The sequence below is a fragment of the Pseudochaenichthys georgianus genome, chromosome 14 (genome assembly GCF_902827115.2).
Source record: "Pseudochaenichthys georgianus chromosome 14, fPseGeo1.2, whole genome shotgun sequence".
Lineage (NCBI taxonomy): Eukaryota > Metazoa > Chordata > Actinopteri > Perciformes > Channichthyidae > Pseudochaenichthys > Pseudochaenichthys georgianus.
Window position 1 is genome coordinate 21,321,322 of NC_047516.1, and position 15,306 is coordinate 21,336,627.

At 39.0% G+C, this 15,306-nt stretch overlaps 2 protein-coding genes across 3 annotated transcripts in view; both read right to left on the reverse strand.

The window, feature by feature from the left end:
• Positions 1-550: 550 nt before the first annotated feature.
• dnajc18 (DnaJ (Hsp40) homolog, subfamily C, member 18) lies at positions 551-9,145 on the reverse strand. The gene is made up of 8 exons (XM_034098465.2): positions 8,529-9,145; positions 7,431-7,599; positions 6,495-6,640; positions 5,024-5,230; positions 4,036-4,151; positions 3,637-3,746; positions 3,346-3,518; positions 551-2,242 (listed from the first exon to the last, which is right to left on the reverse strand). The coding sequence occupies exons 1-8, from the start codon at positions 8,653-8,655 to the stop codon at positions 2,118-2,120; spliced, it is 1,173 nt and encodes a 390-aa protein (XP_033954356.1). The 5' UTR covers positions 8,656-9,145; the 3' UTR covers positions 551-2,117.
• A 473-nt stretch (positions 9,146-9,618) lies between these two features.
• LOC117459018 (protein phosphatase 3 catalytic subunit alpha-like) overlaps positions 9,619-15,306 on the reverse strand; it is a 29,601-nt gene continuing 23,913 nt past the window's right edge. Inside the window, exons 12-14 of one of the 2 annotated variants that reach the window (XM_034099847.2) lie at positions 15,070-15,167; positions 13,616-13,669; positions 9,620-12,454 (exon numbers count right to left, since the gene is read on the reverse strand). In XM_034099847.2, the coding sequence (XP_033955738.1) occupies positions 12,276-12,454; positions 13,616-13,669; positions 15,070-15,167 (331 nt within the window). In that variant the 3' untranslated portion in view covers positions 9,620-12,275. Of the gene's footprint in view, positions 12,455-13,615; positions 13,670-15,069; positions 15,168-15,306 lie in introns of both variants that reach the window. The other variant, XM_034099848.2, reaches the window with a different exon arrangement.

Here is a 15,306-nt window from a genome sequence, read left to right on the forward strand (position 1 = left end):
CCGGCCAGCTAACCAATCAGAGCAGATTGGGCTCTGGTTTCAGACCGAGGGTGAAAAGAGGTGCTGCAGCACAGGCAGTATGAGAAAAATACCTTTTTGAACATTAAAGCATATACACGCCACAATAGAGACACATATGAACCTGATTAGCATAATAGGGTTCCATTAAACCCAGGTGTATTTGGCCATGGTTAAGTTATATTAGTTGTACATGCAGTAAGTAAAGGAAGTTCAAGGGGAACTATTTGTAATGAATATACAGAAACATTTTATTTTGGACTTGCTTACCTGTAGGTGTGATTCCAGATGCAGTAGTTCATATGTTTGGTTCAGCTTTTTTGTAATATATTATAAATGTATGTGTATAAATCCCTCACTGCCTGATCTCCTTGAAACAAATCACTGATTCTTATAAGATTATTTACAGTCTCAGCTGATATCAAACAATAATCACTAAGTATCAAAATCCATCAATATGTTGTACATACAGATATGTGTCACAAGCAGAGTAAATAAATACAAATGAACAAATCAGACAGGTCAAAAGATATTCTGATTACATCTTTAATTGTCAGGTATATTTGTCCTAAAACTGATTTCTTTAGTGTTCCTCAAGTGTTCTACCTAATAGGCCTGACCTCCGCGTGTCAGGGCAAAGGTTTTACATGTTTGAGAGTGTGGATCTGAATATTCTAACAAATTATCATTTAGTGTGTCAGTTGTCATTAAGATGTGTTCACAATCAAAATAAATATGCAACTAATAAAAGACTCACAAGGGTTTCATGCAACAGCAACAATAGGGAACACAGGATCAAATATGAACTTAAAAGTGCTTGAAATAAACCTGAATATTTTGTAAAGTAACAGCTAAGGCAGTTTGGCCGGTGAACAGAAGCAATTGTTAATGTCTGTATAGGGTTTGAATCAAATGTAGTTGGGATGGTAAAGAATTTAAGAAACAACTCGTAAAAGTTAGCATCCTACTCATGACAAGATCTGACAAATTCTGATTCCTAGCTGTGGAAGAAAGCCGATTAAGGTCCACAGATAATTAGTAGAATTTCAAAACATGATTTCAACGGTTAAGTAGATTAGATTTAAGATTACATTTTTTTTAAACAAAACGATTCTTCTTTACAAAACATCTGTATAAATTAAAAGGTGCAGAATTTATAAAATATTTATAAAATATGGGCCGGATGTTTGTCTGAGAACGGAAGTATTTAAGCTTGTGCACGGTTTTAGGAAATGGAGGTATTGCATGACATTTAAGCCAAGTTTATCTACAGGTATCTAATCAAATCAAAATGTATTCTTCAAAACATGGCCCTCTTTTTCATAACAGTCACCCTTTAACCTCACCTGAAATACTGAAACTTCCTGAATACCAGAAGCTTAATGACCAATGCAAGCAGAACTGCAGGAAGCTATTTATTTTGGCAAGGACATCTTTTTAAGATAACACAATCAGATAAATGTGCTAGCGATACATGTTTGACTCTACTGTGCCTATTGATTTAGTTCAAATCGCCTAGATAACCACATTATAGCTTCTTTTTAATCTGATTTGTCTGTAATAATAAATAATAAGTCCTTTCCTTTACAGTAAAGAAGCTCTCAGATTTGTCCAAAGACTACAGTATTATTTAAGTTGTTGAACTTCCTATAGAAAACAGATTAGCCTAGATGCTCAAGTAACATTCACTCTATTAACTAATACATGAATACTTCTAACGTTTCAGCCAGGACACAAAAACATTCAACAAAATAAATACAAGTAAACCTAAACAAATAAAACATGTACGTGTGAACATACTACTGCCTTCATTACCCCAAAAGGAGACTCCCATATGTGCGTCATGCCATTTCTATAAGAAAGTTTAAAGGCTCCGAGACATCATCACACTGCCACAGTGAGTTGCACCTGATGCAACTCTTGTTTTCTACCATCAAAGAGGAGAGAAGGCACATTGTTTCCAGTGGCATAATCTCCCACCGACTGCGCTGTACCTAAAAGAGGTTTCTTTACAAAGTGGCCAGATTAAAATCACACATTTGGATCAAATGTGTTATTGTAAAGTCTGCAAAGAAACACGTTCTCCTCTCAAACAGTCCTCAATTGGCTCTCTGATGCCCGACCAATCGATGGAGTTTGTCACAGTTGTCCAGCCTCATCGACTCCGCCTTCTGCTTTAACCGCTCGTCTCGGTACAGCTGCCCGAGGTTCGCCAGGTCGGATTCTGAGAAGGAGAACGGGATCGCAAAAGAAAGATGTATGACTAGCATTCAGAATAACTTTCTTTCTGGCAGAGACTTCGATGAAAAGAGAAAGATCATTCTCTTGTCAGTATGTTACATATAATTCAATCAGCAGCCCGTTAGCGTAGCTTAGCATAAATCAATTAATCAAAACTCACCTTTTCACTCTTGCCTTCAACTCCTAATCCACTAACCCCATGTCCTTATTCCACCTAGCTTTTTACTTTTGTTGTTGTTATTTTTTTTCTTTACTTGCTTGTAAAGTGCTTTGAGAACCAGGAAATGCGCTATATAAATCACATGTAGTATTATTATTATTATTATTATAAAGTCTTGGAAAGGGCCTGGCTCTGTCCAGATATTAGAAAGTCACATCCTATGAATCAAAGTGATGCAGCGCTAACAACAACCACTTCTTGTTAGTCAGTGTCATTTTCATTTCTTAACTATAACGTTTAAAGATATATAGTTAACACTGTACCATCAATATACAAATTAAGTTATGCTCTTTTAATGTTCAGTGTTGCTTCCCTGCTGCGTTTGGGTAACCAAATCTACCTAAGACAGACATCTAACAACTGATTGGGCTAGCATTTATTGCTTGTTTTGGTTAAACTTAAGCTGTCATTTTCTTTAGTGTGTTGCCCAAAAGTTGGTATAAATGTGGTTATTAATGAGGTATGAAATATGCATTTTAAGTTAATGAAATGCAGTCATGCACAGTTAAGAGTGTACGTACCGGGGTTTTCCACTCAACGTTAGTGAAAAAAAAAATGGTGCAGTTCAGTCTTTAACTTGTTTGTTTTAGAACAATAAATGAAATATAATTCGCTTTTCTTGGGGGGGGTCTATGTGCTGGACTATTTCTTAGGTAGGACCAGTTGCTGGGCAACCAGCGAGACTGCAGGAGCTTCTGGCTACGGCTCTTAAAGCGAAAAACCATATTTCCCAAGTGTTGCACACACTTCCTTTAACAGCGACCAACTTTAAGATATATGCAAGTGCTTACAATAGCAGGAGACAATATAAAAACACTTGATATTAAATCTACTTTAATCAAAGTGATGATGAGTAGCTCGCTTACTCTGCTGTTTCTCTTTCCAGCAGCTGTTCTGCAGGTGCTCGATATAGTCGTTCTCGATAGTTTTCTCTAGTTCATCCAGCCCCGCTCCTCTGTACTCTTTCTCAAAACTTTTGTCCACGTAGTACGGCACGCCCATGTGCTGCGTTTCCCTGGAGACCACCAGCCCGATGGCCCTGAAACCCAAACACAGGATTAAAATGTGTCCAGTATAAACTATGGTGTGAACCGTGGAGTATCCCAGGGATCTGGTGAAGTGTCACTTTAGTAAGGTCAATGCTGTGGCACACTCACGGCTTATAGAAGAGACTGAAGGCCGGGTTAATGGCCATCATCTGAGTAAACACTGATATGAGGATTAGCACCAGCACAGGGAGGAGCTGCAGCAGCGCTGTGAAGGTGTTCTGTGGGAAGATCAAATCAGCAGATTACAAAGCATATAATACTTCATGTAGGCTGCACTGATTCACGCCAGCACAGAAGGTATGTCTTTGAAGCACCATACAAAAAAAGCATTTCCGTGATGAAGAAAAATAAATGAAAGACATGAAATCAATCATTATAGGAATCTGTCACCAGCCATGTTGAAATTGATCTCCCAAAAGTGCAATTTTTCCCCGTGCATGTTAATAATTAGGATATTCACAAGAAGAGCTTGCTGTGGTTAGTCTTTCTGTCTTGTGAGTCACTGACCTGACTCTGGTTCTCCTCCACCACCACCTCCTCGCGCCTCTCAAAAGCACGTCGACGACGAGGCTGATAGAACTGAGAGTAGGAGGCGCCCTGGTTGGTGTACATGTGGATATTTCCTGTAGAGAGACACGTGCAGTTTTACAGCATTTACATTTATCAAAAGACAGTGGATCACAGTCCTAAACTGTTGACAGAACCATTTGTCAGACCAAAAACTTGAATGTTAGCTTGATATATAAGTGATACTGCTCTGCATGAATGAGGTGTGAATGACTCGTAGTATTTGAGGGGTCGAAAAGACCTGATCAAGCGCTATATACTGTAAGTACAGTCCATTTACCATTACACACAACTTTTCAAACATAGGTAAGAACAATGAATCTGAATGTTATCAACATCGAAAATGTATTATTCAGATTGCAGGAGGCAAAATATTTGTGAAAGGTGAAATGTGTTTTAAAATATATATATTGTAGTGCTGCATAGATTTCATGGCCAACAACTCTAATTCTACAGGTTTAAAGGGCCTTGTATGTTTATTTCAGGTTCATATTAGTATTTAGTGTCTCTCCTGTGACATGTCTCCATGCTTTAATGTTCAAAAAGCTCTTTATTTGTCTCATACTGCCTGTGCTGCAGTACCTCTTTTCACCCTCTGTCTGAAACCAGAGCCCAGTCTGCTCTGATTGGTTAGCTGGCCGGCTCTGTTTTAATTGTTCAACCTCTGTTGATGTCCCGCCCCTTAACCTATCACGTACAATGTGTCAGAGCACAAGCCAATAGAATACGAGTGTTACATAGTGACGTCACTGTGCTATAGAAGTAAACAAAGGAATCCAATAGAGGCAAAGGAAAGGTGAAAACCCCAAAATGCATAATAAGAGAGCACATTTTCATTGAAAATTAGGAAAATAATCATCCCCTCTAGTACTGTGCAGCATCAGTCAAAAATTCGATATTTTTTTCAAAATCGTTCCCTCCTTCTCACCTGTGGGAAATCTTCCCCCAAAGAAAATGTTGAAGAGTTCCTCGGGGGAAATGTCGGCCTCGAAGTCTCTGTTGAAGCTTCGGTAGTATCCATGGCGACTGTGGCTGGAGGGTTGGGGTGCGCTGGAAGCAGCAGATTGATCTCCGTATTGATCGTACTGCTGCCTCTTCTCTGGATTGCTCAGCACTGCATATGCGTTGCCTATTGCTGTCGGAAAGAGAGGGAAACATTTGGTTTTAGCATTCACTCAGCCCACAGCAACATAGAAATAAAATATACAACTGGGAGAAATCCCATAGTATAATGTCCCATAGTAGTAAACCGGAAGTAAAATGTTGCCCTGATATTAGTTAGCTACAGGTGGGAACCTCATTGACCTTCATGGATGCTGAATTATTAATTGTCAGTTCTGATTTGCAAAATGAAACCATATACAGCATGTAAAGACAATTACTACTAAGTTTATTACTTAAAAAATAAATATCTCAAATTGTGTTTCATGAATGTGTGTTTAGATTTGACTGAGTTATGAGTAGGGCTTGGAGAAAATAGGATTTTATTGTGGATCGGGATTAAAAAAACACTTTGGCTGTAAACCTTCTTTATCAGGATAATCATGAACATCCTCACAAGTGACTTGAACAAAATATTGCTTGCTATCATAGTAGGGCTGCTCGATTATGGCAAAAATCATAATCTCGATTATTTGGGTCAATAATTGATATCACGATTATTAAAAAACGATTATCCATTTACTTTGAAAACATCCATTTATTGAGATTTTTTTTTGAACAGTATGTTTTTAACAGGTGATTACTCTGAACTTTAAGTATAATTCAACTGAAAAACCAATTAAAAAAAATGTTAAGAATAAAAAAATCGTTTTATTCCGATTATGTTGTTTTCATAATCGTCGCAAGCCAAAATCGTAATTGCGATTAAAATACGATTAATTGAGCAGCCCTATATCATAGTAGAGAAGTGAAAAAAAGAGAGCCTTATTTATAAAAAACAAGGAATAATGCCAAACTTATCGTGTAAGAAAGAACAGACGTATCTATGCCATATTTCTGCAGAGAGGGACCTGATGTTAAGGGTGTTGAACCTGTGTCTCATCTGTTTTTTTATCTTTCTCCCCCCATCCCCTAATCCCACACACTTTTAAAACGGCAGCCCTGAATACATACAAACAGCTTAACAAAGACTTTCTAAACTAAAACCAACCAGTTAGACTGCGTCACCCAGCCTCAAGCTGCTGCCCTGCCTGTAGTGTAATGTGTAAACAACTCGTTTTTGAACTGACCTTGACCTCTAAATTAAAAACAATATACTTTGTGGGATAAATAAAGTGTCATTATGTCAAAGTACTGTCCAGCAACATGGTCAAAATATAAAAAAAGACACATACAAAGTCATAGTCACCAATCTCACAGAAAACAATCCCTGCTTTCTCATCTGTCAAAACTCATACCTTTGAAAGCATCCGTAGCTCCTGGAGCAAAGTTCTTGTCGGGGTGAAATTTGAGGGCCAGCTTCCTGTACGCCTTCTTCAAATCCTCATCACTGGCATTTTTGGTAACACCGAGAATTTCATAAAAGTCCTTGCAATTCTTTATCCTGCAATAAAAAAAATGTAAAGGTCACCTATTATGCAAAATCCACTTTTTCATGTATTTTATACATCAACATGTGTCCCCTCTTCTTCATGTCTCTTCTACATCAACATGTGTCCCCTCTTCTTCATGTCTCTTCTACATCAACATGTGTCCCCTCTTCTTCATGTCTCTTCTACATCAACATGTGTCCCCTCTTCTTCATGTCTCTTCTACATCAACATGTGTCCCCTCTTCTTCATGTCTCTTCTACATCAACATGTGTCCCCTCTGTGGAAAGAGACTCTGAATGTTTCAGGAAAAAATATTCTCTCACTTTTTGTCCTGATCCATTTCTATAAAAACTTGATCAGATTTTGGCCACTTTATGATGTCATAACGATTTTGTGGCTTGTAGCCAATCACCAACCAAGGTAACCCCCCCCACCTTATCACCTGAATCTCCTCCGAGAGCACCATTGTGTTCTTTTTAAACAAATCTCTCTCAGAGGGGCGTGGGGAGGGGCTCCTTATTTTCATCTAAAGTAACAGACAGAGAATCAGCACTTTTGAAACAGGGCTGAAACAGAGGGGATTATGGGTAATGCTGCAATGATCTGTTTGGTGTTACGAGCCAAACACTTCAGAGAAATGTTTGTATATATATATATCTGAGACCTATAATATATTGATGAAAAACAGTATAATAGGGGACCTTTAAAACATAGGTGCTTCATAGTATGTAACACAGCCAACGTGATAGGAACAATTAATATGGTCAGTCTGTCTAAAAACCGTTTTGAGCCACAGTTTACCTGAGAACACCCTGGCGCTGGTCCTCGCTGTAGCTTTTCTTGTCATCAACACTCGCATGACTTGGTTCCTCGTCTCCAAGGTCCTCGTCCCTCCAGCCGGCTGGCGGGGGAACGTGGTTTGATTGTGGAGCAGCGGTGCCTCCATTCCTCACTATGGCGTCTATTAGCACTATGGAACAAAAACACAGTGTCTGAGGTCAGCTGACAGATCAGATGGGAATGGAGAAAGATGGCTGAGAAAGCTTAAAGCAGAAAATACAGGTTGCCAACCAAAATGTACAGATGGAGGACAGTTTAAAAAGGAAAACCAACATTAAGTAACCGAGTTAGGCATTTGGCCACCACAAGACTCCAGAACAAAATACTCTGACTACTTCTGTTACTCTAATGAAACACTGTTCTTCATAGTGGAGGAGGGGGGTTGTCACATTGCTCCCAAAATCTCCCTTTAGTGATTACAATCTGGTGTTGGCCAACTTAATTAGTCACATCATTTTCATATTCAAATCATCCCTGGTTCCTTCTTCTGTGTGTTTAGGCATGTGCACATGTTTCCCCACTGATTTCCGGCTATGGGAGAAATACAAATGGATCCATTTATCAATATTTCCTTTATAATGCATCTTCCCCCTGAAGAAATGTTCTCCTGATGTTTGTTTTAATTTAATTTGTCAATAGCAAAAGCCTTTCCCTACTTGCACCACAAGTGGAAAACTTGTCCAATGGAACAAGTTGGCATTTAACTGCCTCATGCACATTGTGTACAAAGAGATCCAGGAATTCTATGAAAGCATTAATATGCTGGCTATGATGCCATTACTGAAAAGCTATTAGGCAAGAAAAACAACAAGAGTCGCAGTCAGATTTGAACATTGCCCAACAGTGTGTTCACAGATAGGGGGGAGGGAGCATTTCAGCAGGCAGCCTACAAGGACTATGTATTGAAGCAAGACAGCCTCTAAAAATAGTAGTTCAGTGCACCCATCTTGAATTATGTTAAAATGATGTTTGTACAGTTAATCCTCGGGGTAAATGTGCACATTGAGCCATGTTAGCTAGTCAGTGTGCTATTGCAGAATGTGCGTCAGCTAATTTTACCTCTGGCCCGGGTGCTGGGGTAAATATTCTGGGCTTCATAGAGCAGCTGCAGAGCCCGATCTTTCCGTCCTGACCGTAAACAAAGCTTCGCCTTCTCTATCAGCCGGTCTGCTTCTTCTTTGTCCATTGCAACGTATTATTCTGCTGATCGAATCGCTGTCTCTAGAGGTCTGTCCCTGTGCACTGAGAGTCAATATCATATAGTAAAGCGACCCGCTGCAGCTAACGAGAGATAGCCGATTAGCTTTGGTGTCAGGCAGCTGCGTAACGAGGTGCAGTCACTCAGAAGTCCTCCGCACTATCCGGTCTGCAGACGGCTGTTGTTCGGCTGCAAACAGGCCTGCAGCTGGGCCATTATTTTTTTAAAAGATAAATGTAACAAATGCACTGTTTTGCTGTCTGTTTTTATTAAGCGGTGTTTAGCAGGCCACCCTGTTCAATTTAACTCTGGACCCACATAGCTGTGATGGACGAGGTGGAGGCAAGACGTCATATCCTGTGGCGTAAACTCTGAAATCTGTATAAATCCGCCCTTATATTGACTTAAATATAATTTACTTGGTTATCAGTTAATAATATGGTATAGCAGGACATATAGTGTTTATATACCGCTATTTCACGCTTCACCCATCTATTAACTAACGGTACTTGGTTTAATAAACCCAGAGAGTTGAGTAACATTAGCAGGTGTAGCTGATGCAGCATTCAAGGTCTTTCCTTTAAAGACGTAAACCCCACCATTGGTTGTGGTGCATGGAATATGATACACTACAACACAGACCTAAGATCATTATTATTGGTGTTTTATATGTATTTATTTATCCATTCAGTGGCGTATTGCCTGCCTTTGATTGTCATGGGACAATGCAATGACAACAGAGATGTAATGGATATTTTTAAACGTTTAATTAACTGCTACAATCAACCAACAAAACTGCATATTTAGCTAATGGATATCGCTGAATAAAACTAGTGATTGACATGAAAGGCAGTCTAGGTTATTTTATGACATTTAAGATACTGATGCACAAGTCAATTTAAAGTGTACATATTCTTGCTTGGTTTACAATTTACATAATTTAATATTCGTAGAAGTACAAATTGTATCAGTAAATTAGAAACCATTCAACACATTTTTGTTCATGCATATTTTATTCAAGAGTAAAAAAATGTGATTTTGTCCCATAGGGCATGCTTACAATGTGTGTATCATTTAGGAAGTCAAATGCCAAAACATATTTCCATAGGTAATAAAAAATGTTGCAAGATAAAATCCATTATATTTGTTTGTTGAAATATGCATGTAGACCATACAAGAACCAGAAACAGAGGAAGGAAAATAACCATAAGCTAAATTGTAACAATAATAATATCAGCAGTAAATATAACCAGAGTACAATGTTTCCTGTTTAACGTAAGTGCGACACACGATTTTCTTTGAGTCCGATTCATTTACATTTGAAAACCATGCTATCATGCTTAGGCAGCCTGAAAGTTGCTTTTCACTGAGATTATATTCATTCACACTATTGAACATTTTCTGTACATCAGTACAACCAAAAAATAAAAATAAACACAAGGATTCAAACCTTAGAAGGGCATCTCTGCATACAATAAATCAATATAAAAATTAAAAGCAGTGGTAATAAATAACAGAATGAAAAAAAATGAAACAATCAAAAGGAAGCCTATTTATAAAATGTATAAAACAAGACAAATCAAACTACAAATGTAAATAAAAAATAAAAATAATTCAAGTTCACTATTTGAAACACAACTATCACAATTATAATCTCACATAACAATTAGGAACTTAATTGCATGCATTGATGCGTTCCGTACCATAGATGCTGTGTTTAAAATCACTTTTTGTCCATCCTTAATTCACATACCGTTATCATTAAATAGAAAGATGACATAGAAATTAGAAAATATATTAATGGATGAAAGGAAATTGTAGAAATTCATGTTGCACACTTTTTTGGGCTTCACAACTTTCGCCATTCTTTTATTTTGAAAGAACCAGAATGTTTCCTGTTTTAATTGTTTCTTTTCTCTTCCTCGATCAATCATTTGGACATGGGAAAAGCTATTTTTATTTCAATCTCAAGTGTAGGTGTACCAATTTCCCCCCTGTACTGCACAGTTAAATTAGATTAGATAAGAAAAAGATAATTGAGAAATAAAAAAATGATATAACACATTTCGATGTGGGTGGATTGTTAACCAAAAGCCCTGTCTCTACTACTAAATAGTCATGAAGGATGTACTTCTGACAACTTTAAATTCATCTAAGTTACATTTTAGTGAACAAAAAACTACATTTTGGTCAGGATACATTCTTCAAATCCTTAAGATGCATTTTCCCAGATGGATCTAATTAGCTTATTCCAAATAACATGTTGTTATATGATCTTTAAACAAAGCATGAATGCATTCACAAATTTGTAGAATTTCCTTCTCACTCTGAAATAGTACTTTATAGCTCTTAAACATGAAATCTCATTGAATTGGCAGCACAGCAGAAAGTGCAATAACTCAAAGGGCGCTAACATATACTTGATTCGGATGCACGTAATCTTTTACGTTCTCTTAGCAACAAGCAGGTGAGACATAATCAGGTAGTGTGTGACAGCAGGGTTTGCCCTAAAGTTCAAAATGAATTATTCCCCTTTCCTCTCTGTGGTTCAGAAACAGGTGTTAAAGCCACTTCGTTGTCATAGCAATGCAGAGATGAGAGAAAGGCTCCTTCAGTGGAGGATGCTCGAGTGTATACTTTCCAGAAGGTGTGCGCGAGGTATAGCTTGATCAAATGCCATGCTTCTCTCAGGAGAACTACTTTAATGAAGAAAACTATTTAAGGATGGTCTTGATAAAAATAAAACCCTTTGAGATTCCCCCTATGGACGTAGATGAAATTGTATCCTTAAATGGGATAGTGTGCTCCTTTTTGGGGGCATTTCCAGAGCTTGGTGGAACTACTTTTTCCAAATGCTCCTTTCATCCCCTCCCTTTTCCCTCGTCCCCTCCAAGTGACTTCTTGCTAGGAGATGACTGATAATGAGGGAGGCGAGGAAAGGAGCAGTGCTGGATTTGATTGAAGTGTACACAAGGAGCAGTGGCTTTGTGAGTCTTCTTCCCCCTGCAGGATGATGGCGTCGTACTACGAGGTAAATCAATAAGTTTAGTTTCACTGGTAAGCTTGCACTGCAGGTTTTTAAAGAGGTTCACATTGATATTCTTTCTTTTATCTTTCCTTCTCACAAAGTGGTGTTAATACTAGCAAAACATGAATTTGTGAGTGATTCATAATAAACACTTTATGATACAGTAACATGATTTGTGTGGCATGGATACTGCAATTATGTCTTCTGCCAGGCTCTGTAATGAAGGAGCAGACGTTTGTCAGCACTCAGAACAACACAACCCCCAACAAGTCAGTCTTTAATTGAACTGAGAAAGGGAACAACAGGCAGAAACAACTTTCAACCGATCCGTTTTCAACCCAGCTGCAGCCTTGTGGCCTCCCTTACCCCTGCCCTCCGCTGAACCCCCCCTCCCCCAACTGTGCGATGACATACTGTCATAAAGGAAATGACCTTTTTCGCCCGTTTAAGTTTTGCTGCAGATTTTCATGTTCTGTCTGTAGGCCTGGTTTATTTCTATGTTCTGAGGCCTGAATTCCCCTTTTGGCAATGTCTTGCTGCACAGCGAACAGCAGCATTGTTCTGAGGCTCAGACAGCACATCACTGGATGTCGCTGTTGTCATCCGTGCCGTTTGCCTCTGACATATTCATCTTTCCCATGGAGTGACCCACGTGGTTCACCCCGTCCTTGCGAGGCGGCATGCGCTCGTTGATGCGGTCCAAGCCCTTGGCCTCCGCAAAGCTGGCGATCTTGTGCTGGGGGGAGAACCCACGGATAGCTACAAAAAAAAAAAGGACACGTAAATGGATCAGAATCACCTTGTAATGTCTCAGAGCATTTCTATAATCTCTTGTCTTGTTAAACTGTATATTTTCCCCAAGATATATCAAAGGCTTTTGGGATTTAACAGGCAATATAACCAAACAAAGACGTAAAGTCAGTGAATCAATCGCAATTAAGAACAAAGAAGAATATTTCAATAATCATTTAGTGATTTTCTTTGTTTATCTTTACCCAGTGTAGCAGTTTATGATATTCAGTTATCTTTGCAACTAACATTATTGATAAAGCGACCCACGGATAACAACAACATATATATAAATGGATCAGAATCACCTTGTAATGTCTTGGAGCATTTTTTTAAATCATGTCTTGTTAAACTGTATATTATCCCCGAGATATATCAAATGCTGTTGGGATTTAACAGGCAGTGAATCAATCGCAATTAAGAACAAAGAAGCATATTTCAATAGTGATTTTCTTTGTTTGTGTTTTTACCCAGTGTAGCATACTACCAGTTAATGATGTTCAGTTATCTCTGCAACTAACATTATTGATATAGCAAAGTAGAAGCGGCTGCATTTTTATTACTTTCCTCCGTTTGGGAAAAGCCTGAGAAAAAGTCTCCAAACACATAAAAACAAAAATACACACAGTTTTACCTACCTTTGTGAAGAATACAATTCTCAACAAACAGTGTTTAAAAAAAGTCAACGCCCCTGCTAGTTCATACAAAAATGTGCATGTAAAAAGATAAAAATAAAGTGTGTTAGTACTGCAAATAGCTCTCTCGTACCGAAGCTTTTGAGTAGTGGGCAATGATTACCTCAGACATATCACGAGGAACTGAGGCTTCAGGATGCACATTTCATGTTGATGCTGTTCTCTTTCTTGTTCTCGTGCATTCAACACTTTGTTTAGAACCAGATGGAGGCCATTTAGAAGCCAGACCAAAAAACAATGAAGTCTTGTATCATGCAAGCTCGTAAGCAGCACTTGACCTTGCAGTGTTTTCAATTTCTCGTGAAGTTGTCCTGTGAAATGTGGCTTGACGGAGTTATTGTTAATGTGTGGGATGTTGTGTGGGATGTTGTGTGCATGAGGTGTTTCTGGAGGAAGCCCTGACAGTATGTGGGTGGGAGATGGACCGCAGGTTTACCTTCTCCGTCCTCATCAGTCGTCTCCTCGATTGCTTCAATGGCTTCAATGGTGGCTGGGGGGGGGAGGAGGGGAGCAGGTTACTCCTGATTAAGCCATGCAAATGTAAAAAAAACGCAGCCCCAGCGAAGAAAGGCGGCTCATGTTAGGCCGGGTGACACATGTTAACTGGCAACGCAGCCAAACTCAGAGGAAGGCCATGCGTTAATACTGAGAGAATAGGTGTCAATCTCGGGTCAGATATGACATATAAAAAAAGATAGATCCATAGAGGAAGGGAAAGTGGGACAGATATATTGAGACGGAGATAATAGGTTGAGGTGAGACTCTAACAGATCTACTGGTTCTGGCTTGGAACCACATATTTCAGGACGATTTCACAACTGCAATAAGTGCTTGCTGTCAGTCCACCAGTAGTTTCAAACAGCAATGGATCCCACTAAGCTTTTTTGCCCATACACTATAATTGAGTTAGAGATAGCTAAACTTAAAATAAATAAACACTTTAGACACGGAATCAAATGGTTCTTTGCGTTTTTTTGAGCAACCTAAAGAGAGACAGTGTATTTTTGTTAGAGTTGAAAGACCAAGCTACAACTCAAAAGTGAGTAAATAATAGACTTCATAAAGTAAAAAATTCAAATGGGACTTTAATTGGATTTCAATGTTATGCTAATTTGTAGGTTCATATTTGTATTTTGTGTCTCTAATGCTTTAAAGTTCAAAACCTCTTTTCACCCTCTGCCTGAAACCAGAGCCCAGTCTGCTCTGATTGGTGAGCTGGCCGGCTCGGTTGTGAATCAATCGCTTAGAGATGTCCCGCCCCTTATCATGTGTTATGAAAAAGGCGAGTGTTACATCGTGATGTCACTATGTAACAGAAGTAAACAAAGGAGTCCTATCGAGGCATTTTAGGCAGGCTGTGGGGGGAGTATTTTGGAGAGAAACTTTAAGATTGTAGCCTTTGCAGACCATTTACATGCACAAAAACCTATATAACACACTGAAGGAAAAGGAAAACCCCCAAAAGCATAGGATTTAAGCAGTAACCGTAACATTAGGTAAGCTGATGATAGGGGTGTATTGGTGTGAGTTCTGCCACCTACAGGTCAGAAGATTGCTAAATGCAGCTTCAGGGTTATGTGTTATTTTATGTTTAACAAGATGACCAAGGGGGGTAGGTTTGACATCATATTACAGGATCATTAATGTACTACTGTAGTACAGTATCAAACAGCTGGATTGGTCAGATATCAGGTTTTTTCCTCACTACTTAAATGTGATCAGAGCATCACTAAGAGGCTGGAAAACAAAGCCTGCGAGCGGCTCTATATTTAAATCAGTGAAGGATGGAGAAAGAGAGACCAATGGTTGGGCTGAGAATGGTGATGGTGAAATGAGAAAAAAGATGGAGTAAAGGGTAGAGAAGAGGCTTATGCTGAGCCGTGCACTCACCACTCTGCAGTGTCTGCTTGCCTCCAGAGAGAACCCCGCTTGGCAGCATGCCAGTGGGCGTCAGGCCTTTAAGCGTCAACACATTTTCACTCTCCTCTCTGCAGGAAACACAGAGGCAGGCAAACAGGTCACCAAACTCCCCTGAACCATGTTTCAAATGGAGAAAGGACTTAATGCCCCCATTTTGACAACACACATGAACACAGCACAACAACACCAGGAACATTTAAACACACC

Bases quoted from the DNA above. Each gene is read 5' to 3' on its own strand.
- dnajc18 (XM_034098465.2), bottom strand. From the start codon at position 8,655: ATGGACAAAGAAGAAGCAGACCGGCTGATAGAGAAGGCGAAGCTTTGT. The intron at 6,641-7,430 runs GTAAACTGTGGC...TTTTTATTGCAG, and splicing joins CAGCGCCAGGGTGTTCTCAG to GATAAAGAATTGCAAGGACT. The intron at 4,152-5,023 runs GTGAGAAGGAGG...GTCTCTCTACAG, and splicing joins TGGGGGAAGATTTCCCACAG to GAAATATCCACATGTACACC.